The 26,001-nt window shown below is 41.1% G+C and overlaps 1 protein-coding gene and 1 long non-coding RNA gene across 2 annotated transcripts in view; one reads left to right on the top strand and one right to left on the bottom strand.

The window, feature by feature from the left end:
• The window catches only part of LOC125755414 (uncharacterized), a 29,547-nt gene extending 17,682 nt beyond the window's left edge, over positions 1 to 11,865 (bottom strand). Inside the window, exon 1 of the long non-coding RNA XR_007411914.1 lies at positions 10,437 to 11,865. This is a non-coding gene — a long non-coding RNA (uncharacterized LOC125755414). The remainder of the gene's footprint in view (positions 1 to 10,436) is intronic.
• FMO1 (flavin containing dimethylaniline monoxygenase 1) lies at positions 1,111 to 25,135 on the top strand. The gene is made up of 9 exons (XM_025430364.3): positions 1,111 to 1,265; positions 5,912 to 6,049; positions 10,450 to 10,638; positions 13,701 to 13,863; positions 17,591 to 17,733; positions 20,351 to 20,550; positions 21,609 to 21,964; positions 22,686 to 22,758; positions 24,366 to 25,135. The coding sequence occupies exons 2-9, from the start codon at positions 5,918 to 5,920 to the stop codon at positions 24,706 to 24,708; spliced, it is 1,599 nt and encodes a 532-aa protein (XP_025286149.1). The 5' UTR covers positions 1,111 to 1,265; positions 5,912 to 5,917; the 3' UTR covers positions 24,709 to 25,135.
• The last annotated feature ends 866 nt before the right edge of the window (positions 25,136 to 26,001 follow it).

The following is a 26,001-nucleotide window of genomic DNA, read 5'->3' as shown; positions in this document are numbered from 1 at the left end:
AATGAAGATGCTACTGTGACTCCCTAAGTTAATTTCTATTTTGCAGGGACAAGTGTGGGTCTAAAGGGCATGTCACCCATTGTGAAATTGTTCAGGTCTGGGAGCAAACAGTCAAGAAAGAATTCATGAGACATCTTCAGTGCAAAAAAAGGTGGTTTTATTAAAGCATGAGGACAGGACCTGTGGGCAGAAAGAGCTGCATAGGGTTGTGAGGAGTGGCTGATTATATACTTTCAAGTTGGGAAGGGAGTAAGGAGAGTGTAAGTCTCTAAAGAATTTGGAAGCAAGGTTTCCAGGACCTAGAGGGGTCGTTTACTGCTGTCTAGTAAAACCTTAGTCATGGGAACCTTCACATGTATATCAGTGGGTCATATTTTTGGAGGATTATTGCCAACATATATCTTGTGGGGTAGAGATAAAGAAAATGTCCAAAGGGATTTTTTTTAAGTAGGCTTTATGCCTAGTGCAGAGCCCAACATGGGGCTTGAATTCACAACCTAAGTTGAGATCAATATTCAGACACTTAACAGACTGAGCCACCCAGGTGTCCCCAAAGGGTCATTTTAATATGTTAAAGAGGACTTACAGGATCCTGGAGGTGGTCTAATGTTGAGCTAAGGTACATTTTGCCTCTAGCAAATATTAAGATCAAGGCAGTTGAGTTCCTGGAGGAAGGTCCCTCTGCCTGTCTCGAGCACTTGTCAATGGGCTGTAAGTTGTAAGGAAATTTAATTTTTCTACATTTATTTTTCCTTTGTTCTCCACATCATTACCCACTAGTCAATATTTCTCTTAGCATTTCACTGCTACCATTAATCAAGTTAAAATGTAGACAACGATTAACCTTAGGTCCCAAATTCTACATAACATTTCTTATCTCTTAGATGCCACTCATGCTGTGTGCTGGAGACTCCCAGGCTGACACTGGCTCATGCTCACTCATTCCAATTTCTGCTAGCTCCAGAGTCCAAACTCTGATGGGGGTTGTCAGAATCCCAAACACATAAAGTACACAAACTAAATAACCAGATATAATCTCTGATTTCTTTGAATTTCCGAGGTAGGGCCCAGACATTTTCTGTTTTGTTATTGTGCTTCAGGACAGAATCACCTCCGCAGAGTGTCCCTTCCTCAGTCTGTGACCTGGGACGGACTAAACAATCATTCCCTGCCCCCAAGTACAGACAGTGTTAAAAGCTTGCGCATTTGCAAAGGGACCAAGGAACCTTAAAGGCAGATACTATCAAGTCTTCCCCCATACACGGGTAAGTACACTGCTGGTAGATTATTAAGTAGTGAATCAAAAGGGAAAAACTTGGATTCATAATGCTTAGAGAAATCAGTAATTTTTCATTAAATGTTTCCGTTAATATAATACCTTCTAACATGGTGTCAGACACAGTTTGGAGGTTGGCCTACCAAATCATCACATTTGGCACAAGTGCGGAGAGAGGTAACCCCTCTCTAGAATCTGCGTAGTTTATGTTGCTGTGCTTCCTGTGGTTAGAAGTGTTCCATTCTAGGCACTACGACAAAGTTTCTTGAGTTTCTATTGTCAGATCTCTACTGTTAATCCCACCCCCAGCTGAATTTACCACACATTTCGAAGGCTTTAGAAATCTTTTGTAGACAAATAGTCTAATGTCATCTGATTTACTATAGGGTTAGAAACTGCTGTGTTGTTGTTTGTTTGTTTGTTTTACTTTTTTGAGAAACTAAGTCTCCAGCTTTTATTATTCTTCGTTTCTCCTCCAGCCTAGGAAATGTCTATGGCCTTGTAACTGACAAATTTTAATCCTATCAGAATTTTTCATATGTGGTTAGGAATGGGCTTGAGGAGGCAGGGAATGGCGGCTGGGAAACAGGAATAGCAGAGCATGGCACTGCTCTGACATGAGTTTCTTACCAGTTTATGTTCATCTGTTCTCAGGGGCTAAGGAGGTACCCTTGAGCACCTCTAACTGCCAACCATCCAACTAACTCTACTTATCTCTGATTAGTCCTGAAATGCACAGCCTACCTAAGGATATTGTATCATTGTGCCAAGATGGTGTGTGTGTGTGTGTATTGTATCATTGTGCCAAGATGGTGTGTGTGTGTAAGAAAGCGAGACAGGCAGACAGAGAGAAGAGGGAAGAGGAAGAGAGGGATGGGGAATGTATAAATAAAGGGCTGGATGTAAGTCTGACAGCACTAGTAGAGATGGAGCACTAGGAAACATACAGGTAAGTTGCACCAGAGAGAGTTAAGAAACACTGGTTAATTGATATAGTGCTAGACTCAGATATAGGTTCACTTGCATTTTCCTGATATCAATAGGTAAGGTCCCCAGGCCAATAAACCAGTATGCCTGGCTGGCTCAGTTGGTAAAGCAAATGACTCTTGATCTTGAGGTCATGAGTTTGAGTCCCATATTGGGCACAGGACCTACTTAAAAAATAAATTAAATTAAATTAAATTAAATTAAATTAAATTAATCAGGGCTGTGTTCTACTAGATAACATTATTTTATTTTAAGCAAAGTATAAAATAAATAAAATAAAATAAAATAAAATAAAATAAAATAGGGTGCAAAATAGGGTGCCTGAGTGTTTCAGTCGTTTAAGTGTCTGCCTTCGGCTCAGGTCATGATCCTAGAGTCCTGGGATCCAGTCTCACATCTGGTTCCCTGCTCTGCAGGGAGTCTGCTTCTCCCTCTGCCCTTCCCCCACTCATTCTCTCTCTTTCTCCCTCAAATAAATAATCGTAAAAAATAAAATAATAAAATAAAACAAAACAAAACAAAATAAATCTGGATGGTAAGACTCTAACTGTCTAGGTTCAAGGGGCCCTATAGTGTATGAGTAGTCAGGTACAAACAAATTAAGTATTTCTGTTCTTATGTCTTTGTAGTTGTTTGAAAAATAATACACAAATTGAAAGAAAAATAATCATTTTATTTCCTTGAATAACCACACTTATTTATAATGAGGCGAATGCTCCTGCTAGGCACCGTACAACTTCTCAATCCTTGGAATCAGATGGGATATCATCCCTTCATTCCCCATTCCACCTTAACCAACTTTCATGTGGTACTTGCTTTTAACATTGCAACTGCCAGCAATCTAGCATTGCAAAGAGATGACATCATCTAATGGAACACAATCCTAATTGGCATTAAAACTATCAACTACCTCCAGTTTTGCTCCATACTCAATAAACGTGTACATTCCTTGATATTTTAAGTTAATCAGAGCACCTCTGTGCATCATTTTGGAAATAGCAGGCCTAGTCTCATGTTCTGACCCCCTACATTATCCTAGTAAACTTAAATGAGCACTCTATCTGACTTCACTACATTATATATTTGCATTTTACTTCTCTAAAGTAGAGGAAGCAGTATAAAATGCCCAGGGGGGGAAAAAAACAGCAGTTTCTAACTCTATGGTTAAAAATTGGGAACTTTGGGGGCATCTGGATGGCTCAGTCGGTGAAGCGCCTGCCTTTGCCATTCAGCAGTATGTCCCTGAACCTACAACATCCTACTCAAGGAAACGTACGTACACACTGGTTCTCGCTATACCAAGAGCCCATTTTTCCTGCCTGGGACACTGCCCTGGATACATGGCAAGATATCCATGGACTAGCGTCTCTCCAGGGAAGTTAGATCTCTCTCCCTGCTGATGTCTAGTTTCAGTGGAGCCACACTAGGGAAATTGCCCCACCCTCTTTCTCAGTCCAGCTACTGGAAATGGCTCCACATGCTCCCCTTACAGAAGGAAACTGCTTTGTTTCCTGGTCTCCTGCAAAGGACACGAGCATCTTGCTATCATCAGGCCTGCTGTCTTTATAGGGCCAGCGTGCTTCTGCACACAGTTGCAAATATCGTATTATCTGTGCAATGCTCCCCTTCTTTCCTAGAGTCATTTTTCTCATAAGAGTGGATATTCTTCCTTGAATGCCTACTATGTCCCACAGAAATGCATAGCACTATGTCCCATTCTACAGATGAGGAGCGTGAGGCTCCCCCAGGAGGGTATTTTCCTATACGCCAAGCTGATAGAGCAGGGATTTAAAACAAATGTGTCTGGGCTCAACACCTACATTTAGGGATCCCTGGGTGGCGCAGCGGTTTAGTGCCTGCCTTTGGCCCAGGGCGTGATCCTGGAGACCCGGGATCGAATCCCACATCAGGCTCCCGGTGCATGGAGCCTGCCTGTGTCTCTGTCCCTCTGCCTGTGTCTCTGCCTCTCTCTCTCTCTCTCTGTGACTATCATAAATAAAAAATTTAAAAAAAAACACCTACATTTATTGCTTTACATCAGCTGCATCTCTAAATGTAGGGTCACTTTACTTCTCTAGAACCCAGGAAGAGGAAAATTGTATAAGGTTGTCCATTAGGATCCAGAGCATGACTTCTCCTAAAGGTAATTTACCAGCTCTTCCCCAGTCAATCGGAGCCAGTTGTTACAGGGAAGCAACCAGCCCTACAACACATTTAAAGAACACTTGAAAAAAAAAATGGGCCTTTCATTCAAGAGCTATTGCTTGGGCATCTGTTATATTATGTTCCCAGTGCCTCCCTGGCCATAGGAGCAATCGCAGAGAGCAAGCAGGTGACGTCTCTATAGTGGAGCTACCTCTCTCAGGTTCCCAATCCTAAAAAGCAAAATATGTGACGTCTCTATAGTGGAGCTACCTCTCTCAGGTTCCCAATCCTAAAAAGCAAAATATGTGTATCCTAAAAAGCAGTTTTGTGTAAAGATCTCATCTGTGAAACAAGAAAACAGCATCTACTCTGTGACCTATGTGCTTTAAAAACTCACTAACATAAGGAGATAAAATTGTCACAAAAACGTATTAGTGAACACATCTAAAATTGTATGATTTAGGGTGAAACGTGTATATTGACCAGACCGTATAGGAAATAAAAGAGCAGAGGCTCACTGATGGGAAAGGCAGGAGAGGACACCAATTTGGGGAAATGTTTTTACAGTAATAATAACTTATATCTATTGAGCATTTGCTATGTGTCAGGAACAGCTCTACATCAACTGACATGTGTTGACTCACTTGATTCTCACCAAACACTGCAAGGAACCGACCACTGTTTTCTCCATTATTGTGATGCGCGGAGGTTAACTAACTTGCCCAAGATCACACAGCCGTAACCGACAGAACTGAACTTTAACCCGGGCAATCTGCCAGAGCCTGCTTGCTTAACCACTATGCTATATTGCCTATCAGCATTCTTATGTGGCCCAAGAACAGATGATCCTCCACCTGTGCCAGTAGGGACAGGGCCACATTCCCTGGGGTGAATCAGTATCTGATGGGGAGGGGAGGGATGATTGTCCACACACAGCAGCCTCTCTCTTCCCCTGGTAGCTGTTCACTGCTGTGGGTGGGAGGAGGATGGACCGCGCTGAGGCCCACGGAGCGCCAGAGGGCTGGGACTCTCCAGGGGCAGTGCCGTAGCAGGACCCACATTGGCCAAGGTGCCTCAGCTCCCAATCCCAACTGCACTTCACCACTGTTGTGTGGCCTTGCATCAGTTCGCTACACCAATCTGAGCTCTGGTTTCATATGTTTATTTAGAAAAACGTGCTTGACAAGGTGATTCTGGTCACTACTCTATGCCATTCTGGAGTCAGTGAAGGGAGGCTGGAGGCAGCAGCACAGTCCAGATGCAAAACTCTCCACTAAAAGGTCCAGTTTCAGCCCCTCTGTCTCAGCAGCAACCGTGCTAACATTGGGCAGCAGCTCCAAGTGAGGGGGTGGGAGCTCACCAGGAACAGGGGCAAAGAAGTGGCCTGAACATTTCTCACATTTCTTCATCTCCCTGGTTCTCTCCTGGTTGGCTAGAGGAGCCAAGCATGGGGTGGGGCTTCCACTGGTGAATAAAAAGCTCTGCTTTGCTTTCCCCACACAGGAGAACATGGCCAAGCGGGTTGCAATTGTGGGAGCTGGGGTCAGTGGCCTGGCCTCCATCAAGTGCTGCCTGGAGGAAGGACTGGAGCCCACATGCTTTGAGAGGAGTGACGACCTCGGGGGGCTGTGGAGATTCACCGTAAGTGGGGGGCTCGGGGCTGTGCGATGTGTCTGTCGGGAAAGACTGCACGGATGTGAAAAGAAGTAGAATTTCTCCCATGACACTGACCGCCCTGGGCCGGGACGGGCGGGGTGGGGGTGGCGGGGTAGGGCTTGGAAGCATCTGCTGAACAGGGAGCCAGGAAGACCTCTGAAATTCGTAAAACAAAGAAGCAGGGCACAGCCTAAGCTTGGGTGGGGAATGTATGAGCCATCTCGCAAACTTGATCTAGGGCCAAGAGAGATGCCCCCAAAGGGTGGCAGGGAACGGAGAGGTTGGGACATGCCAAGAAAGCCTAGAATAAGGGGAGCAGGAGCAGAACTACAGGGTCTGACTCAAGGCCAGGGACCTCGGTGTTCAGGACAAAAGTACGAACCCAGCAGTGCAGGAATGTCAGCCTCTGCCTATAAGACAGAGCCACTTGGAGCTGCTTCTGTTCCCAGGCCTCCTCCATCTGAGGTGAAGTGACACAGGGCTCAGTGTAGGATGAGCTCTTTACTCAAGGTCCTGCTCTCCAGGCAGCCCCAATCTATGCCAAGAACCATTGGAAGTAAAGAATGTGGGTTTGGAGCCTTTTTTGAAGCCCTAAGCAAAAGAAAGTAATAGTCTCAAACCTCAGCAGGGTTACAGTCCAGCCTGGAGAGGAAAGTGAGGTGAGGAAGCAGAAGGCCTGGACCGATGGGGGCCTCGGGGGCACTACTGGGGCCACTGAAGCCCCGTGAGTCCCATGGCATGGCCAGGAAAGTATTCGCATCAGCACTTCCAAGCTTCCTGCTTCCCCTCCTGCTCAAGAGCACAAGAACAGTAAGTGTTGATGAGAAAGCCATCAAGAACAGTGAAAAGAAGCAAGGTTTCAGATATCCGGGCCTCAGAGCCCATAAGGAGCTAACAGGAAGTCGTAGCACTCCTCTCACTATAGAAAAGTGGAATTTGGAACTGGAATGAAGTGTTTTCTAACTCAGTGAGCAAAGGCCAGAGAGGCCGAGGCTTCTAGTTGGTTGCAGTTCTCCCAGCATAGTCCAGCTTGGCTCACATAGAGAAGAATCGCATGTCTTTTTTTTTTTTTAAGATTTTATTTATTTATTCATGAGAGACACAGAAAGAAGGCAGAGACATGGGCAGAGGGAGAAGCAGGCTCCATGCAGGGAGCCTGATGTGGGACTTGATACCAGAACTCTGGGATCACGCCCTGAGCCGAAAGCAGACGCTCAACCACTGAGCCACCCAGGCGTCCCAAATTGCATATCTTGAGATGTGCCTAACCACCAAATGTGACCATCAGCACATAGAAACTTCCCCAAGGGCACGAGGTGAAAGAGCACATCTGTTTCCATGTTTCCAAGTACAAACATCACATTAGGATAGAGGAACTCTAACACCTGTGCTGTAACTCTCCCCTCCTCCAAAAGACATTGCTAATCCAGCATGATACACTTCCTCTGATAAGCCTCAGAACTCTTCTTAACACATACTTGAAAAAAATAGGACTAATCTATCAGAGTTGGGAGTTGGCTTGCAAGATGAGACTTCTCAGTTAGATGAGGAAGTAGCAGAATTATCTGGTTAAAGTAATTTCCATCAAAGCAAAAGTGAGTCCAGAATTGGCTTGCAAGATGAGACTTCTCAGTTAGATGAGGAAGTAGCAGAATTATCTGGTTAAAGTAATTTCCATCAAAGCAAAAGTGAGTCCAGAATTGGCTTGCAACATGAGACTTCTCAGTTAGATGAGGAAGTAGCAGAATTATCTGGTTAAAGTAATTTCCATCAAAGCAAAAGTGAGTCCAGAGAACCTAGTCCATACTGGAGAAAAATGCACCTTATATAGGTCACAGACACTTAATTATTAACACCAAAACTCATTGAACTAAGAATCAAGAGAAATGCATTCTAGATCCAGCTGTGCCCACACCTGGCCGTGTGACTTGGTCAGGTCAAATGCCTGCGTGCAAGGCCCAGGGGAACACAGAAATGAGAAAGATGCATCCTATCCTCAGACTGCCGCCAGGGTAATGGGAAAAGAGTAGGTAAGGATGGTTGAAACCATTACATATGTGAGCCCAAACTGGGATGAGATCCTGGCAGAAAAGGAAAGGAGTGGAGTTATAGGCACATGGAAGGGTTTGCCTCAGAAAAGTGGAGAGGCATAACCTCCTCTAAGATGGTGGGGGGAAGGTGGAGGGGAGGAAAAGTGAACATGAAGAAAAACATTGAGGTAGAGAGGAAGGAAGATGCATGATCTCCGAAGTCAGTCCCTGCAATGCTGTCAGGAAAATGCAGCATCTGTGGAGGGTGAAGAAAGAGTCGGGCTTAAGGGTGTGGAAAAGTAAGAAAAATAGAGGCAGTGGTGAACACATATTGTGAAGCCCATGACAGGACATCTAAAGGATGGCAAAGAGGGTGATCCAGCAGCTGCCCAATTAACAAGGCATTCCAGCCCTGTTGTTTCATTTATTAAATGAGAACTTGAAACCAGGTTGAAAAAAAGCTAGGGGGCTGGGAAGCAGGAAAAACCACCCACCTTCATTCTGCAGCCTTTTCTTGACACAGTGGCCTCTTGAGATGACTGGACCACTCTGAGATACCTCTGACACCTGAGAGGAAATCCCTAAGTGAGGTGACCTTAACGGGGCCTTCCAGCTCTAACATGCTATGAACCTCCTGAGCTTTCTAAAGGCATCCAATCCTCCTCTTCCTATCTCTGTGCATGCACATGCATATGCACACACACACACCCCCAAGGCTAGTTAGATGTGTCTCTGCACTCAAACCAGGTGGCCAATTCCAAACCTGCAAATTAAAGTATCTGGTCTAGCAGGGGCTATACTTACCAGAAAGCCCACAGGGGGATCCTTAGTGCCTGTTCTGGGTATCAGGGGTCATCATGCAAAACTGGACCAGCGATCAGCAGAAACCCCAGAAAACACATGTGGAGACCACTTCCATTTCCAATTAGGGAGACATGCCAAAGATTACAGAGATTATAAATCACTGATCTTAATTCATCCCTCAGAGGTGCATAACTCTGTCTCTCCCAGTGACCACAGCCTTAGGCAAAGAGGAAACAGATAAAGGTTGCAATGGAAATCGTTGGGGTGGGAGAGGATGTGGCAACCTTTAAAAAGAAAAGAGATACATTGGCAAAGAGCCCACTTCCGTCCACTAACAAGTGGAGGTTGGAGGCCTGTATGGAAAGTCTATTTTACAACCAACTCTCTTAGGCTCTTGAGTGTAAGTTTTTCTAGATATATTCTGGACAAGTGAGACTGTCAGAGGCGGGGCCACAGACAAGCAAGATATAGTGAACCCAGGATCCCTGGGTGGCGCAGCGGTTTAGCGCCTGCCTTTGGCCCAGGGCGCTATCCTGGAGACCCGGAATCGAATCCCACGTCGGGCTCCTGGTGCATGGAGCCTGCTTCTCCCTCTGCCTATGTCTCTGCCTCTCTCTCTCTCTCTCTGGGTAACTATCATAAATAAAATTAAAAAATTAAAAAAAGGTTTAAAAAAAAAGATATAGTGAACCCATTAGTTTATGAGATCAGTAACATTAATTCAAACCACAAAGATATGTTCATAATTTTGCTCTCTGTAGTCACTATACATTTCAGGCAGATCTAGATTCACATCCTTTGAAGGAACAAAATGAGCCCTCCTCCCCATGTGTGAAGTTTATGTTCATCTTTCCATTTTTTCACACAAATAAAATTAATTTTTGTATCACAGGGAAAAAATGAAGAACTATGCATAACCAAAATGGCAAATAATATTAAAATACTAAGAGCCACATTCCCATTAAACTCAGAACATCCTCCAAAATACATCCAAAAGACAGAGGCAGTGTATATTAAAGACTAAATATCTAAATATACCAAAACTGCTTATTACTCAACCTGGCGGTAGTTGTCTGAGATATTGATATTTACCAGTTATTCAGGTCAAAATGGGGGGAGGGGGAAATGAGTGTTTCACTATGTACATGGTTGTGCGGTCTTCATAATCTGCACCCCCTTCTCCATAATCCTTTCGACAACACCCTGTGAAACCAAAATACCTAGCAACAATCCATAGTCCAGATACTACTTTCTGGCTCTGGTCTATCTCCATATTTTCCTGTATTTCGCAATAATGCCATGTGAAGCTGGACAGGTGAGTCCATCCTGGGCTTATTTGTTAACATGTAATGAATGAAATTGCAATTCTGATAATAAAATTCAATGTTCAGTGTTCACCCTACCTCAAGGGCAAGACAACAAATCCCATTAGAAAGGGTAACCTTAATCTTTGTCACTGTTTGAAATGTCTAAATACGAACATCCATTTCATGTATGTGCGCACACATGCACACATGCATACACACTCATGTGCTTACATTTTTTGTACAGGAACATGTTGAAGAAGGCAGAGCCAGCCTCTACAAGTCTGTGGTTTCCAACAGCTGCAAGGAGATGTCTTGTTACTCAGACTTTCCTTTCCCAGAAGATTATCCAAACTATGTGCCAAATTCTCAATTCCTGGAATATCTCAAAATGTATGCAAACCGGTTCAGCCTTCTGAAATGCATTCGATTCAAGGTAAGACACAAAACATCAGTCAGTAGTCAGGAAGTATTGCCTGTTTCCCATTTCTCTCAATAGCCTAGCCCTTGGTTCTGTAGACAAGATGAGGAACTGGCAAGATTGATGACACCTAGCTGGATTCCTTTTCGTCTGGTACTCATAACTACCCTAAGTAAATGTGGAGGTGGATACTTTCTGTAAGGGTTCATGTGTATAAATTTTTGGCTTGTAATAATTTAATCCAAGTATCAAAAGAGACCTAAAAATATCAAACCACATTCTCAGCTTGGGACCAAAGCACATAGGGACACTGATCACTTCTACCAGTACCTAGGTATTCTCTTCTTGAGTATCCCTTTATAAGAAAAATCCTGTGCTATGTTTATTTGAAGGAAATCTTTTCTATTTGAAGGAAATATTTTCTAGATATCCTTGGGAATAGAAAAATCTTTGAATATTGTTCTTTTCAGATGCCTTACCCACCTCCCTTCCCATTTCCAAGAACAGAGACAGGAAAAAGGTAGAAGGACGGGGGCATATGAATACACTCTCTTCCCCCCTTCTTTTCCTCTCCAAGAAACATGAAAATCCATGTATTGTCCTTCTCTTAGATCTCACCCTCACCCTGCTACCGATGGGGATGGTAATAAATTCCTAAGCAACATGAATAACCAAAACTAGTAGCAAATAAGATTCATATTCACAACCTTAAAAGTACTGACCAAAATGAAACCACTATCTTAAAGAGCTATCTGCACCCCCACGTTCATTGCAGCATTATTTACAATAGTCAAGACACGGAAACAACCTCAGTGTCCATCAATGGGTATGTGGACAAAGAAAATGTGGCACACACATACACACACACTGGAAGGTTGGTTAGCTATGAAAAAAGAGGAAATCCTGCCATTTGCAACAATATGGATGGACCTTTAGAGTATTATGCTAAGTGAAATAAGCCAGACAAATACTGTATGATCTCACTTGGATATGAAATCTAAAAACAACAAATTCATAGAAACAGAACAGATTGGTGGTTGCCAGAGGTGAATGGTGGGGGTTGGGAGGTATGGGTTAGGTGGTCAAAAGGTACAGACTTCCAGTTATAAGATAAATCCATTCTGGAGATATAACGTATAGCATGCTTAATATATAGTTAACTGTGTCGTATATTTGAAAGTTGCTAAGAGAGTAGATCTTAAGTTCTTATCACAAGAAAAAGAATTATGATTATGCAAGGTAATGGATATAAACTAAACTTATTGCTTGTTGTAATTATTTTGCAGTATATACATATATCAGATCATTATGTCATATACTTTAAACTTATTTGAGGAGGGCGGGGGTTGGGGGTGACTGGGTGGCGGGCACTGAGGTGGGCACTTGACGGGATGAGCACTGGGTGTTATTCTGTATGTTGCCAAATTGAACACCAATAAAAAATAAATTTATTATTAAAAAATAAAATAAAATAAACTTATACAGTGTTGTATGCCAGTTATCTTTCAATCAAGCTGGAAGAAAATAAAAGTACTCCAGTTTTCCAAAGAGTATTTTATTCCACTTCCTTATTTTGCAAGGCACACAGTAAAAATGAAGCACTACCACAGAGAATGGACATGATCCACAGAAATATTTTTTAATGCATCAGAGTTTCTGAATCTGAAGCACTCCTTTACTACACGCTGCCCCAAGCCTGTTTTAAAATAATTGAAGGGCACCTGAGTGGCTCGGTCAGTTAAGCATCTGCCTTCGGCTCAGGTCATGATCCCAGGGTCCTGGAATCAAGTCCACATTAGGCTCCCTGCTCAGTGGGAGCTCCCTCTCTCTGTCTCTCATGAATAAATAAATAAAACCATTTTAAAAAATAAAATAATTGAAAAAATGTTTAAAACTAGATGTTCACCAAAGTTTTAAGAAACTACATACAAGTAGCTGTCTATAAGAGATTTCTTTCCTCTCTGTGCATTCCAAATTTTTCATTACAAACAGTTCTTATTTTTAAGATGAAAGTAAATTCTATTTAAAAACTAATTAATTTTTAATTAATTGCAAACTTTTATTTAAAAAAGGAAGATTTAAAAAAAATAAAAATAAATAAAAAAAATAAAAAATAAAAAAGGAAGATTTCCTAATACCAATGTTGGAATCCAACAAGCACTTCAAATATTATCCAAATACTGACCCCATTAGGAAAGACTTGAGACACCCTGTCTTCTCTGAAAACTGAAGAAGAAAGGCAGCAAAGTCTCTTGGCCAGTGGAGCATTTATGCCTTAAGTTTGACTTATACATTTATTTTATATATTTTCTTAATCAGAACCTCACACCCATTAATATATATGTACTTGATTAAAACAAAAAATAGACTGAAATTTGGACTTCTCCCAGAACATTGAGGCCATAAAATTAGCATTTCTCAATCATTCTCTGAATCTGGGAAAATTTCGGCAATATACTCTATAGGACCTTTCATAAGGTAAGATACTCAAGACCAAATTTATATTTTCAATTTATATTATCCATGCCCCTATTAAAGTACAGCTCTAGGTGTACAACAGAAAGAATAATGAGGGATCCCTGGGTGGCGCAGCGGTTTGGCGCCTGCCTTTGGCCCAGAGCACGATCCTGGAGACCCGGGATAGAATCCCACTCGGGCTCCCGGTGCATGGAGCCTGCTTCTCCCTCTGCCTGTGTCTCTGCCTCTCTCTCTTTCTCTCTTTGTGACTATCATAAATAAATAAAATTTTTAAAAAAAGAAAGAATAATGAAATATTCTTTCTTACAACAGAAAGAATAATGAAAAAGACATCAGAAGACCATGATTCTTACTGTGAGAATTGGAGCAAATCACTAAAACTTTTTGGGTCTCATCATTTCCCATAAATACTCCACCACAACTCTAAACTTAGAATACTTCCATTTAGAAAATAATGGTTAATCTGATAATTCAATTCAATTTCTAAGTTTATGCTTATTAATTATGTTTAGTCTGTGCTCTAGAACATTTGAAATGTCAACTGGGCCAGAAAGCCCTTACTAGAAACTTGACAATTGTGACTATGATTCTTTTTTCAGACTAAAGTCTGCAAAGTAACAAAATGCCCAGATTTTACTGTCACCGGCCAATGGGAGGTAGTCACTCAGCATGAAGGAAAGCAAGAGTCTGCCATCTTTGATGCTGTCATGGTCTGCACTGGTTTCCTTACTAACCCACATTTGCCACTGGACTGTTTTCCAGGTACATCATTTTCTGAAATTGACTTTAATTTGTCTCATGGGAGCCATCCTGCTACTGGCTTGGTCCAGGAATGAATTTTTACAGTTCCTCCATTAAATAAAGTTGTAAGGTAAAAGGAATTTTTTTTCTAACCAGAACTTTCTCCCAATTTTTGATTTTCATTTGTTCCAAACAACCTGTAAGTGCCAAAAAGTAGAATAAATAACTAGCAAGCAATTTTATTTTTCACCTGAGGTTCAGTGTCACTCCTTAAGTGATGTGTAACATTCAGAAAGTTCTAAGACACACAATGCTTACACAAGTTGTTAGCTTCAGTGGTAGCATACAACCAAAGCTGAGTTTAGAGGCCACAAAGGTCAATAAATGAATAAAGGGAAAAGTAATGTGATTTTTGTTTGTTCTGTAGAGGTTTAGCTAGACCAGAAGTATATGGCACTAGGTCAGTAGTCAACAGGGAGAAGAATCTTGGGAGTCAAGTTAAGTCATCTTTGGGTTTCAGCTTCCTTATCTGGTTTTTGCAACCATGATTCATGTTAATCTATATCAAATTTCCATTGGATTACAATACAGAGGGAATAGAAGATGCAATGGTTTGGTTTATTTTATCTGCAGTAAGTTTTCAAAAAGTTAAAACTTTAGGAAATGTTTATCATCTAAATATGGCCTGGAATGATCTCAAGGCTCATCTCACAATAAACTTACACTTCCAATGGCCCCCAGACCTTATTCAAGTCAAGTCAGAATAAAGTACATCCTGAACACTGCCATGGAATAGAATCATTGAATCGAAAATCACCAAGTCCAGTCTTCTTCCCTATACAAGGAACTATTCTCCAAGATCCCTGAGAAAGGCTCAACAGCCTCTGCTTGAACAATTAAAAATGGACAAGACAGCCCAGTCCTTTCTCAGTTCTTGTACACACAGAAAATCCCTGATAAGGAAAACTACTCAAACTGCCAGGGAGGAGTGCCTGGTACAGGGTCACTCCAAGAATCCAGAAAATTGACATAGAGAGTACAATGAATTTATTTGGCACTCACAGGGTATGTAGCCTGTAAAGAAGGAATGAAAAGAGTTTTATAGGAGTCCAGTGGAGGAATCACAATCTACATATGACCTGCAAATGATATCAATGCTCATTTTATTGTTTTTGTACTTTTTTGTATATTTTTTATTGGAGTTCGATTTGCCAACATATAGCATAACACCCAGTGCTCATCCCGCCAAGTGTCCCCCTCAGTGCCAGTCACCCAGTCAGTCATCCCATCCCCCTGCCCACCTCCCCTTCCACTACTCTTTGTTCGTTTCCCAGAGTTAGAAGTCTCTCATGTCCTGTCACCCTCTCTGATATTTCCCACTCATTTTCTCTCATTCCCCTTTATTCTCTTTCACTACTTTTTATATTCCCCAAATGAATGAGACCATATAATGTTTATGCTTCTCTGATTGACTTACTTCACTCAGCATAATACCCTCCAGTTCCATCCACGTCGAAGAAAATGGTGGGTATTGGTCATTTCTAATGGCTGAGTGATATTCCATTGTATACATAGACCACATCTTCTTTATCCATTCATCTTTCGATGGACACCGAGGCTCCTTCCACAGTTTGGCTATTGTGGACATTGCTGCTATAAACATTGGGGTTCAGGTATCCTGCCGTTTCACTGCATCTACATCTTTGGGGGTAAATCCTCAGCAGTGCAATTGCTGGGTCATAGGGTAGCTCTATTTTTAATTCTTTGAGGAACTTCCACACAGTTTTCCAGAGTGGCTGCACCAGTTCACATTCCCACCAACAGTGCAAGAGGGTTTCCCTTTCTCTGCATCCTCTCCAACATTTGTTGTTTCCTGTCTTGTTAATTTTCCCCATTCTCACTGGGGTGAGGTGGTATCTCATTGTGGTTTTGATTTGTATTTCCCTGATGGCAAGTGATGCAGAGCATTTTCTCATGTGCTTGTTGGCCATGTCTATGTCTTCCCTGGTGAAATTTCTGTTCATATCTATTTCCCATTTCATGATTGGATTGTTTGTTTCTTTGCTGTTGAGTTTCATAAGTTCTTTATACATCTTGTATACTAGCCCTTTATCTGATATGTCATTTGCAGATACCTTCTCCCATTCTGTAGGTTGTCTTTTGGTTTTGTTGACTGTTTCTTTTGCTGTGCAGAGGCTTTTTATCTTGATTAAGTCCCAATAGTTCATTTTTGCTTTTGTTTCCCTTGCCTTCATAGATGAATCTTGCAAGAAGTTGCTGTGGCCAAATTCAAAAAGGGTGTTGCCTGTGTTTTCTTCCAGGATTTTGATGTATTCTTGTCTCACATTTAGATCTTTAATCCATTTTATCTTTGTGTAAGAGAATGGTCTAGTTTCATTCTTCTGCACTTGGCTGTCCAATTTTCCCAGGACCATTTATTGAAGAGACTGTCTTTTTTCCAGTGGATAGTCTTTCCTGCTTTGTCCAGTATTAGTTTCATAGAGTTGAGGGCCTATTTCTGGATTCTCTATTCTGTTCCATTGATCTATGTGTTTTTGTGCCAGTACCGCACTGTCTTGATGATCACAGCTTTGTAGTACAATTTGAAATCTGGCATGCCCCTGGTTTTCTTTTTCAATATTCCCCTGGCTATTCGGGGTCTTTTCTGATTCCACACAAATCTTAAGGTTATTTGTTCTAGGGCAGCCCCGGTGGTGCAGCGGTTTAGTGCCGCCTGCAGCCCAGGGCGTGATCCTGGAGACCCTGGATCGAGTCCCACGTCAGGCTCTCTGCATGGTGCCTGCTCCCTCTCTCTCTCTCTCTCTCTCTGCGTGCGTCTCTATGAATAAATAAATTATCTTTTTTAAAAAAAAGATTATTTGTTCTAACTCTCTGAAGAAAGTCCATGGTATTTTTATTGGGATTGCATTGAACGTGTAAATTGCCCTGGGTAGCATAGAGATTTTCACAATATTAATTCTTCCAATCCATGAGCATGGAATATTTTTCCATCTCTTTGTGTCTTCCTCAATTTCTTTCAGAAGTGTTTTTTAGGGTATAGATCCTTTAGGGTATAGATCCTTTACCTCTTTGGTTAGGTTTATTCCCAGGTATCTTATGCTTTTGGGTGCAATTGTAAATGGGATTGACTCCTTAATTTCTCCCTCTCCAGTTAAAACAGTAGATCTAAACCCCAGTATGACTAACATAATCCCTTTTTCTTTGAGCCAACTCTTGCTGACTCAGCAAACTCAGCCTGAGTTATAGTCAATCACCACAGTGAACTATCAGTGAATTTCCCCCAAACCATATGGATCTTTTTGAAAAGGAACCACATTTCATTTATCTTATTTCACTAATATCAACTAGCACAGTACCAAGCACATAGACGCCAAAAAAAAATTTTGCTGAATAGAGGAACTGATTCAGTTTCCTTTAACTTCTCTGCTCTTGCTCCTTGCTTGTGAAAAGTTCTATATAATCAAATATTAATAAATATAATATTACTGTCCTGTTGATTTCTACCAACTTTTAAATGGAGTAAGTACCTCCATTAAATAAATAATCACTCACTAATTTCTATGTCTTCATAGAAAGTCATGTATTCATATTTTGGATTTTCTTAAAACTGAGTATGCTATTAAAAACAACCAAAATAATCCATCAAAAGGAAATTATTAAGGAAACAATATTTGTGTTTCATTCACTGATTCTGTAAAATTCCTTATTTGACTTTCTTTTTCTATAGGTATAAATACATTTAAAGGCCAATACTTTCATAGCCGACAGTATAAACATCCAGATATATTTAAGGACAAGAGAGTCCTTGTGATTGGAATGGGGAATTCAGGCACAGACATTGCTGTAGAGACCAGCCGCCTGGCAAAAAAGGTACCATTCTTCATGTTATTTAATGAAGAGCTTTATCTTAAGGTGTGTGCCTCAGGCAAACAGTGAAAAATGATAAAAGAAAGAAATATGCCTAAAGCACACACATGCAAAAAATCAGATTTTTCAAGTGTTTTTTTCTTACATGTTTATAAATTTTACTGCAAATTTGAAGTGTCATTTTTCCTCCAAGACCAACTTCTCTGACTTCCTATTTTTGTCATGTTCCCAGTCATCCAACAAGAGCTACAGGAGACACCTTTGTCTTCTCTAATCCCATAGGTGAAAAAATCCTATGCTTTTTTTTTTTTTTTTAAATATACTCTTTTTTTTTTTTTTTTTTAATTTATTTATGATAGTTACAGAGAGAGAGAGAGGCAGAGACACAGGCAGAGGGAGAAGCAGGCTCCATGCACCGGGAGCCCGACGTGGGATTCGATCCCGGGTCTCCAGGATCGCGCCCCGGGCCAAAGGCAGGCGCCAAACCGCTGCGCCACCCAGGGATCCCAAAAAATCCTATCCTTTTCCTTGCTAAGATTTCCCATTTGCTCTCTCCTTTCCTTGTTAACCACCACTACCCTCAGCAGGTCCATATTACCTCACACTGAGGCTACTGCACTGTCCTCTTAATAATAATTGTAGGAATAATTCATATTTACTGGGGCTTCTTCTATGTCAAGCACTTCAATAAATGCTTTACTGCATGATCTCAACCAGCCATCAAAAGAAGCCGCTGGAGTAGGTACTATCATATCGGTACCCTTAACTATAAATGAAGGAACTTAGGCTTATAGAAGCTAAGTAGCATGCTTGAAGTTGTGCCACTAGCAGATGGCAGAGCCAGTCTTCAAGTGCAAATCCCTCTGACTCGAAGCACCTGTTCCTAATACTACCCACATCCCTAAATGCCCAGTCCCTCCTCCCACACGTGGCAATCCATACAGATACCCTAACACCAACAAACAAATCCTCTGAGAAGCCACCTTTCATTATGATTCTCTCATGTTTAAAAACTTCTAATAACTCCCCTTACTTAAAAAAAAAAGTCAATTATACTCAACCAAAAAATAAAAAGTGGGAGAGAGCAGCAGAGGAAGCAGATCTGAGAAAGCACAGGCCACTTTTGATCACTTTGCAAAAACAGTGGAAGCTAAGAAAGCTATGCTGGCTCCATGCTCCTGCCAAAATGTGCAGGGAAACTCATTTTACTAAAATAATAAAATAAAATAAGCAACACAAAAAAAAATACAAATAATAAATTGCAGATGGATTATCCCTGCATTATAGGGTTCTCCTTAATCTGGTTCAAATCTGCCATTTCATCTTTATCCCCCACTACTTTGAGCCCTTTCTGATTCTGCGTCTGTTTTCCCCTTTGCTCATACCATACTCCTCCCTTCTCTGGTGCCTTTTCTCCTTTACTACAATCCGTGTACATCCCCAACTATCTCACCCCAACACAGTGGTCTCTTCCTAGTATGAATTTATGTAATAATTGTAATTAACATTCCTCAACAAATACAGATTAGTTGTTGGCTTCTGATGTGCCAAATGTGGTGCCAGGCACTGGGAATACACTGAAGAACACAGTAAAAACAAGATTTCTGACATCATGAAGAATAGAGTCCTGGGGGGGCACAGATGCCAACTAAATAAGTATAGATAATTAGGTCACTAACTGTGAGAGTGAAAATAGCCATGAAGAAAAAGGATTGGGGGATCCCTGGGTGGCGCAGCGGTTTGGCGCCTGCCTTTGGCCCAGGGCACGATCCTGGAGACCCGGGATCGAATCCCACGTCGGGCTCCCGGTGCATGGAGCCTGCTTCTCCCTCTGCCTGTGTCTCTGCCTCTCTCTCTCTCTCTGTGACTATCATAAATAAATAAAAATTAAAAAAAAAAAAGAAAGAAAAAGGATTGGGAGTGTGTGACTTTAATATTCCTTTTGAGGACTTTCAAAAAGGAACCTGATTGGTTGATTGATTTGGAGAGATTTAGCAGTTTGGTGGAATTATCCTAAAAGAAGGGAAAGGAGGTCCTGAAATAAAAATTAACACAGTCTTACCGACTATGACCACTATATGTGAGTAGCATATTATTATTTATATTTCTCTAATTATTGGAAATTTCAAACTTAGTCAGCTGGTAAACTCAATCTGTAAAGTAAAACAAAAAAAAAAAAGAATTCACTAATTGTATTACTGAACTTTATTGTCAATTCAAACAATGGTTTCTACTGAAACTCTTTGTAGATGACTTTCAACTGCTGCCATGCCCTGTTCTTATTACCTACAAAATTGTAACCACCTGCTCATTGTTTTTCACATGAGACTTTCAATCCCCCTGGGTGGTCACAGTATCTCATTCACTGTCATTGTGTCTGGCAGACAATAAATTCTCAATTATATGTTCTCAGGCATTTTAATACTCTAGATACTCAAACCATGATATCAAAAGAATAACTTTAAAACGGGAGAGGGAAGAGCCAAAACTATCTTGTTGAGGATGTATTTTGAGGGTGGCAGACTTTTTGGTATCATTCTAATCATGAGACTTCTGAATTTCTGGCAAGGCCAACCCTGTGCAGTGTGTCAAACTGAGTGACTTCTTTGATTGCTTTCAGGTGTTCCTCAGCACCACTGGAGGGGCATGGGTGATGAGCCGAGTCTTTGACTCAGGATACCCATGGGACATGGTGTTCATGACTCGATTTCAGAACATGTTCAGAAATTCTCTCCCAACTCCAATTGTGACGTGGTTGATGGCAAGGAAGATGAACAGCTGGTTCAATCATGCAAATTATGGCTTAGTACCAGAAGACAGGTAAATATAGTGTATCTGCTGAGGGCTATTAGGAAGAAGGAACCTTGATCCTTCTACTGACATAACCAAATCAGGCAATAACACAACAACTTGATTGAATATGAAGAAAAACTTACCTGCCCTCTTCCACCTCCTACCTCCAAACCCCTCAAGTGTTCTGATTCCTGGCATCAGAGCTGTGTCTACCATAGCTTTGTCTAACCTGGATGGTAGCTGTGGGACCATAAAGAATTTTGTTTAATCACATAAATTTAGAAGATGTGAAATGAGCCTAAAGAACTATAATCCCTTCACTCTTGGATTTAATCATTTATCATTTCCAAAGTTTTTGCATATATACTATTTCATATGCTCTTCATCCTCCCCAATGAACTAAGGATGGCAAGTGTCAGTAACCCTATTTTACAGATGAATAAAAACCAGTTGGGACCAAATGACTTCCTCAAGCTCTGTTAAGTATAAACATTAGAACAAGAAGCCACCCTTCCTCCTACCTATTCTAGTATTCTTTCCACTTTGACACACCGTCTCTTTCCATGCATTCACCATAAGCTCAAAATGGCTCAGCTAATTTAAAATCATCTCACAAAGCATTTGCTTAGTGATTCCAAAGGCATAGGCATAAGAAGATAATCCTGCACTTGTTCCTATTAAACACATGCATGCTTTCTTCATACAATCGCTTCCTAGGAGGAGACAGCTCCCAGGAGTCCTCAGCAGATGTAGAAGTCCCTGGCTTCCCCTGTAGTCCTTCAGCACTGCCCTATCTCTAATGACAGTGATAACCGAGTGCTGAAATTCAGCAAGGGAAACAGGAGCCAGAGAAAGCTCTGACCCCCTTCTCCACAGGCTTCCAAACTCTAGTAAATGGCAAGCACATTTCATCATTCTTCTTGGACATGCATGAATCCCTCCCATAGAGGTAACTTCTCCCATGACTGGCACCTCCTGCCTGGACAAGGGGAGAGTCCCAGAATGAAGAAGAGAAGTGAAGGGGGAGGGAGAGCTGGCCACACTGGTCACTGGCAGATCTCTTCCCTGCCCACATTTCTGTTTAGGACGCAGCTGAGAGAGCCTGTGCTAAATGATGAGCTTCCAGGCTGTATCATCACAGGAAAAGTGCTCATAAAGCCAAGCATAAAGGAGGTGAAGGAAAATTCTGTTGTATTTAACAACACCCCAAAGGAAGAGCCCATTGATATCATCGTCTTTGCCACTGGATACACCTTTGCTTTCCCCTTCCTTGATGAGACTGTAGTCAAAGTTGAAAATGGCCAGGCATCGCTGTACAAGTACATCTTCCCTGTGCATCTGCCAAAACCAACCCTGGCTGTCATTGGCCTCATCAAACCCTTAGGCTCCATGATACCCACAGGAGAAACACAAGCACGATGGGCTGTTCGAGTCCTGAAAGGTATGTGCATGAGAAACTACAGGGCACATGTCTTTGGTTTGCCATGTTATTTGGGATATTGGAAATTTTGAGACCATCCCCAGCTCCTATCTAACGCCACAGAATCTTTAAAAGCAGGATTCATTCTATTCTTTATGGAATTATGCTATTGTAATGAATCTTAGCCATTACCAGCACAAAAGATAAATCAGGGGCCACAAAATAGAAGTTGTGTCTACCTGTTATTTTCACTGAATCAACAAGTTCAATGAAAATGTAAAATTTCAATTGAGTAACAAAATTCAATTGTGAGGTTTTGTTGTATTAAATAAGTAGTGAGGGATCCCTGGGTGGTGCAGCGGTTTGGCGCCTGCCTTTGGCCCAGGGCGCGATCCTGGAGGCCCAGGATCGAATCCCACATCAGGCTCCCGGTGCATGGAGCCTGCTTCTCCCTCTGCCTGTGTCTCTGCCTCTCTCTCTCTCTGTGACTATCATAAATAAATAAAAATTTAAATAAATAAATAAATAAATAAGTAGTGAGATGACCAGATGTTTACAACTTTTTGGGTGACAGCATTATTACCAGGTAGCGTTATATACCACCAATTCATATGGGCTTCTAACATTTATTGCCAGAAGAACAGACAAGTCATTGGGTACTAAAAATAAAAGATGAGCAGTAGTAAAGCATCTTCACCCACGAAAGCAGTTAAATTGTCCTTCTTGTTTGTATATTTCATAGGTATAAATAAGTTACCACCACAAAGTGCCATGACAGAGGAAGTTAACGCAAGAAAAGAAAACAAACCCAGTGGGTAAGTTAACCAAGTCAACCACTTACACATCTTTTTTGATTCATAACTCAAACTGGTAGAACAATAGCAGACAGAGGTGAGTTACACTGGAGGAAAAAGAACACCTGAGATTTAGGGGGAAAAAATCTAGGATAGCCTGTTAAGGGAAGAGGGAACAAAGGGAATTGAGAAGTTTAAGTGTCCCCAGATCATCACTTCAGACCATGATTATCCAATGCCACATGGAGTCTGGATTCAAAACCAAATATAATGAACTCTCATCTCCCAGATACATTATTCCACACCTTATTCATAATCAGTCAAAGAGCTGTGTTCATTCCCTCTGACGCCAGAAGGGTCTGCTTACTCATTCATTCAACAAATCCGTATCCAGCTCTATTGTTTTATTCAGATTCCTACTCTAGAGCAAGATTCTGCAGACTATGGCCTGAGGGCCAAATCTGATGACAACTTGAATTTTTCTTTTATGTTTTTAAATGGGTGAGATAAAAGAATATTTTATGATATGTGAAAACTATATGAAACCTAAACCACAGTGGCCAAATATAAAGTTTTATGAGAACATAGCCACATTTATTCACTTACAGATTGTGTATAGCTGCTTTTGAGTTACAACAGGGGGGTTGAGTAGTTGAGACAAAGACCATAAAATGAAAAAAAAAAAAAAAAAAGACCATAATATGGCCCTCAAAGCCTAATGTACTTACCATCTGGCCTTTTGTCAGAATAACTTTGTTGACCCTGTCCCCTAGAGGAGAGGTTTCCACTTATGTTCTGCTCTTTGGCTGGTACTCAAGGGCCAGGGATTACAGAGGGGAGGTGGCCAGCAAAGAAGGGAGTCTTAGCCTCCTCCTCACTCCTAAACCAGCTAAAACATCTCTGGTTTTATCTGATTTACTGTTTATCTGTTTTGGGCTTTAATATAAATTTTCACTTAAAAAATGATTTCTGAGACCAAAAGAAAGTTTGAAAGTCACTGCATTTAAGAATTTTTATCACTTCTCTAATTTATATATATTTTCAAACTTCATATTGCTCTATCCTTGTCAAAGCGCTAAATCCCAAAATAATAAAAACATTCTAGATGTCTCTATTTCACCCTCAACCTGGAATACGATTTGATCTCCGTTATGGAATTCTGCTATAACATAGATAATTAATTAGAACTGCACAATGGAAAGGCTTCTTGTCACAAAGGTCAGTCAGTGATTTTAGGGCCTGATACCAGCATTAGGGGTTCTTGTGGACTTTCACATTATAAAAATCTAACAATAATTGAGTTTTAGAAAAATTTAGGAAGAGTGAAATTATTTATTTAAAAATTTTTTTCTAGAAATTGCTAATTATTTGACAAAAGAACTAAAGAAATACTAGCTGCATTATGAGCATGTGGAGTACCATGCCTATAGAGTATCTTGTCAAGGAACTCATATATTTAAACAACAACAACAACAAAACCATTAGACAGCTGTGGGCTTTGAGGGAAGAATACACAAACCATTTCAAATTTTCTATTGTCACTGTTTACTCTTGGCACTTTTTCTTGTTCTGGATTATCATTATTTTATCTTTTTGTCTTCTTTATCCCCAATTTTCCTTTTTTAAAGGTTTGGCTTGTGCTACTGCAAAGCTTTACAATCAGATTACATCACATACATAGATGAACTCCTGACCAATATCAATGCAAAACCCAACCTATTCTCATTGCTCCTGACGGACCCACGCCTGGCTTTGACCATCTTCTTTGGCCCATGCACACCATACCAGTTCCGCTTGACTGGCCCAGGGAAATGGAAGGGAGCCAGAAATGCTATCTTGACTCAATGGGATCGAACATTCAAAGTCACCAAAACTCGAATTGTACAAGAATCCCCAACTCCCTTTGCAAGCTTGCTTAAACTCTTAAGCCTTCTGGCTTTGCTAATGGCCATTTTCCTAATTTTCCTATAAGAAGTACCCAGATGGCCTGTCAGATGCACATAGTAGATTTACAGTGCTCTGGTCCCTCCATTCCCACATCATGACCCTCACAGCCTTGAACTATATTCAAGTGGTGAAGGCCACCTCCCATCCTTCCCTGGCTGACCCCAAGGCTACCACTGGTATTCCTGGACCTCTCCCAGCCCCACCTGCTCCCAGTGCTAGAGCAAGATAATCATGATTTCTGTGCATTTGAAGGCTACTGGGAAGTTCCATGTTCATTTTACAAAGAGAGTTGTTTACGGCAGCACTCTGAGCATTTATATCTCTCTCTCATATAAACCATTTCATAGGCCTCAAATAAAACCCCCTAATTCACAAAAGATTTGGTTGTACTAAAATGATGTTGTTATGGTATCAGCTGATTGGAAATAAAAAGAAAGAAAAAACCTAGAAATTGATTATTTCCAGTGGTCTTTTATGCTCTTTTTACAAGATGGGGGGAAAGATGAAGGGAAAGAGACAAAGGGATGAGATGTCTACTCATGAAGGCCATAAAAGAGTTGAGAGTTCAATAAATTCACTGGAATGCCTCTAAAGGAATGTAGGGACTGTAGAAAAAGACAAATACCATATGATTTTGCTTATATGTAGAATCTAAATAACAAATAAACAAGACAAAACAACATCAAAGAAACAAAACAAAATCCAGAAACAGACTCATAAATACAGGGCAGAGAGGTGGGAGGATAGGCAAAATAGGAGAAAGGAATTAAGAGCTACAAACTTCCAGTTATAAAATAAGTAGGTCATGAGGATAAAAAAAAGTACGGGATGGGGAATACAGTCAATAATATCATAATAACTTTGTATAACTATGCCTATGGTGAGCATTTTGCAATGTATGTAATCATCAAATCACTATGTTGAAAAAAAAATCTAGACTTCGTGATTCGGTAATATCATACTTGCATGTGCATGCAACTCACTGCCCCCTATCGTTCACATAGTCGTATGGCAGGACTCCAACTCTGGTCAAAATTCAACTCACTACATACTTCAAACCTCCACCTGAGCACTTGACCTTAAGCAGAGGAAAAGCATTCAGCCGCTCAGCCGCCCAACTGATCACTCTCTGATTCATGCCGACACTACTGCCTCCAAACCCTCTTAGGTTGTTCTAATTTCTTCCCTCCCCAATCTGATCTCCTAAGATGACTATTTTATACCATCTCCTCTCACCACATCCTCCACCACTTCCTTCTTAGCTCACTCTCAGATGAGAAAATAGTGACAATTAGCAGAGAGCATCATCAGGTTCCC

This window comes from Canis lupus, chromosome 7 (assembly GCF_003254725.2).
Source record: "Canis lupus dingo isolate Sandy chromosome 7, ASM325472v2, whole genome shotgun sequence".
In the NCBI taxonomy this organism is placed as follows: domain Eukaryota; kingdom Metazoa; phylum Chordata; class Mammalia; order Carnivora; family Canidae; genus Canis; species Canis lupus.
The sequence above is the reverse complement of the archived record's forward strand: the minus strand, read 5'-3'. Positions and strand labels throughout refer to the sequence as shown.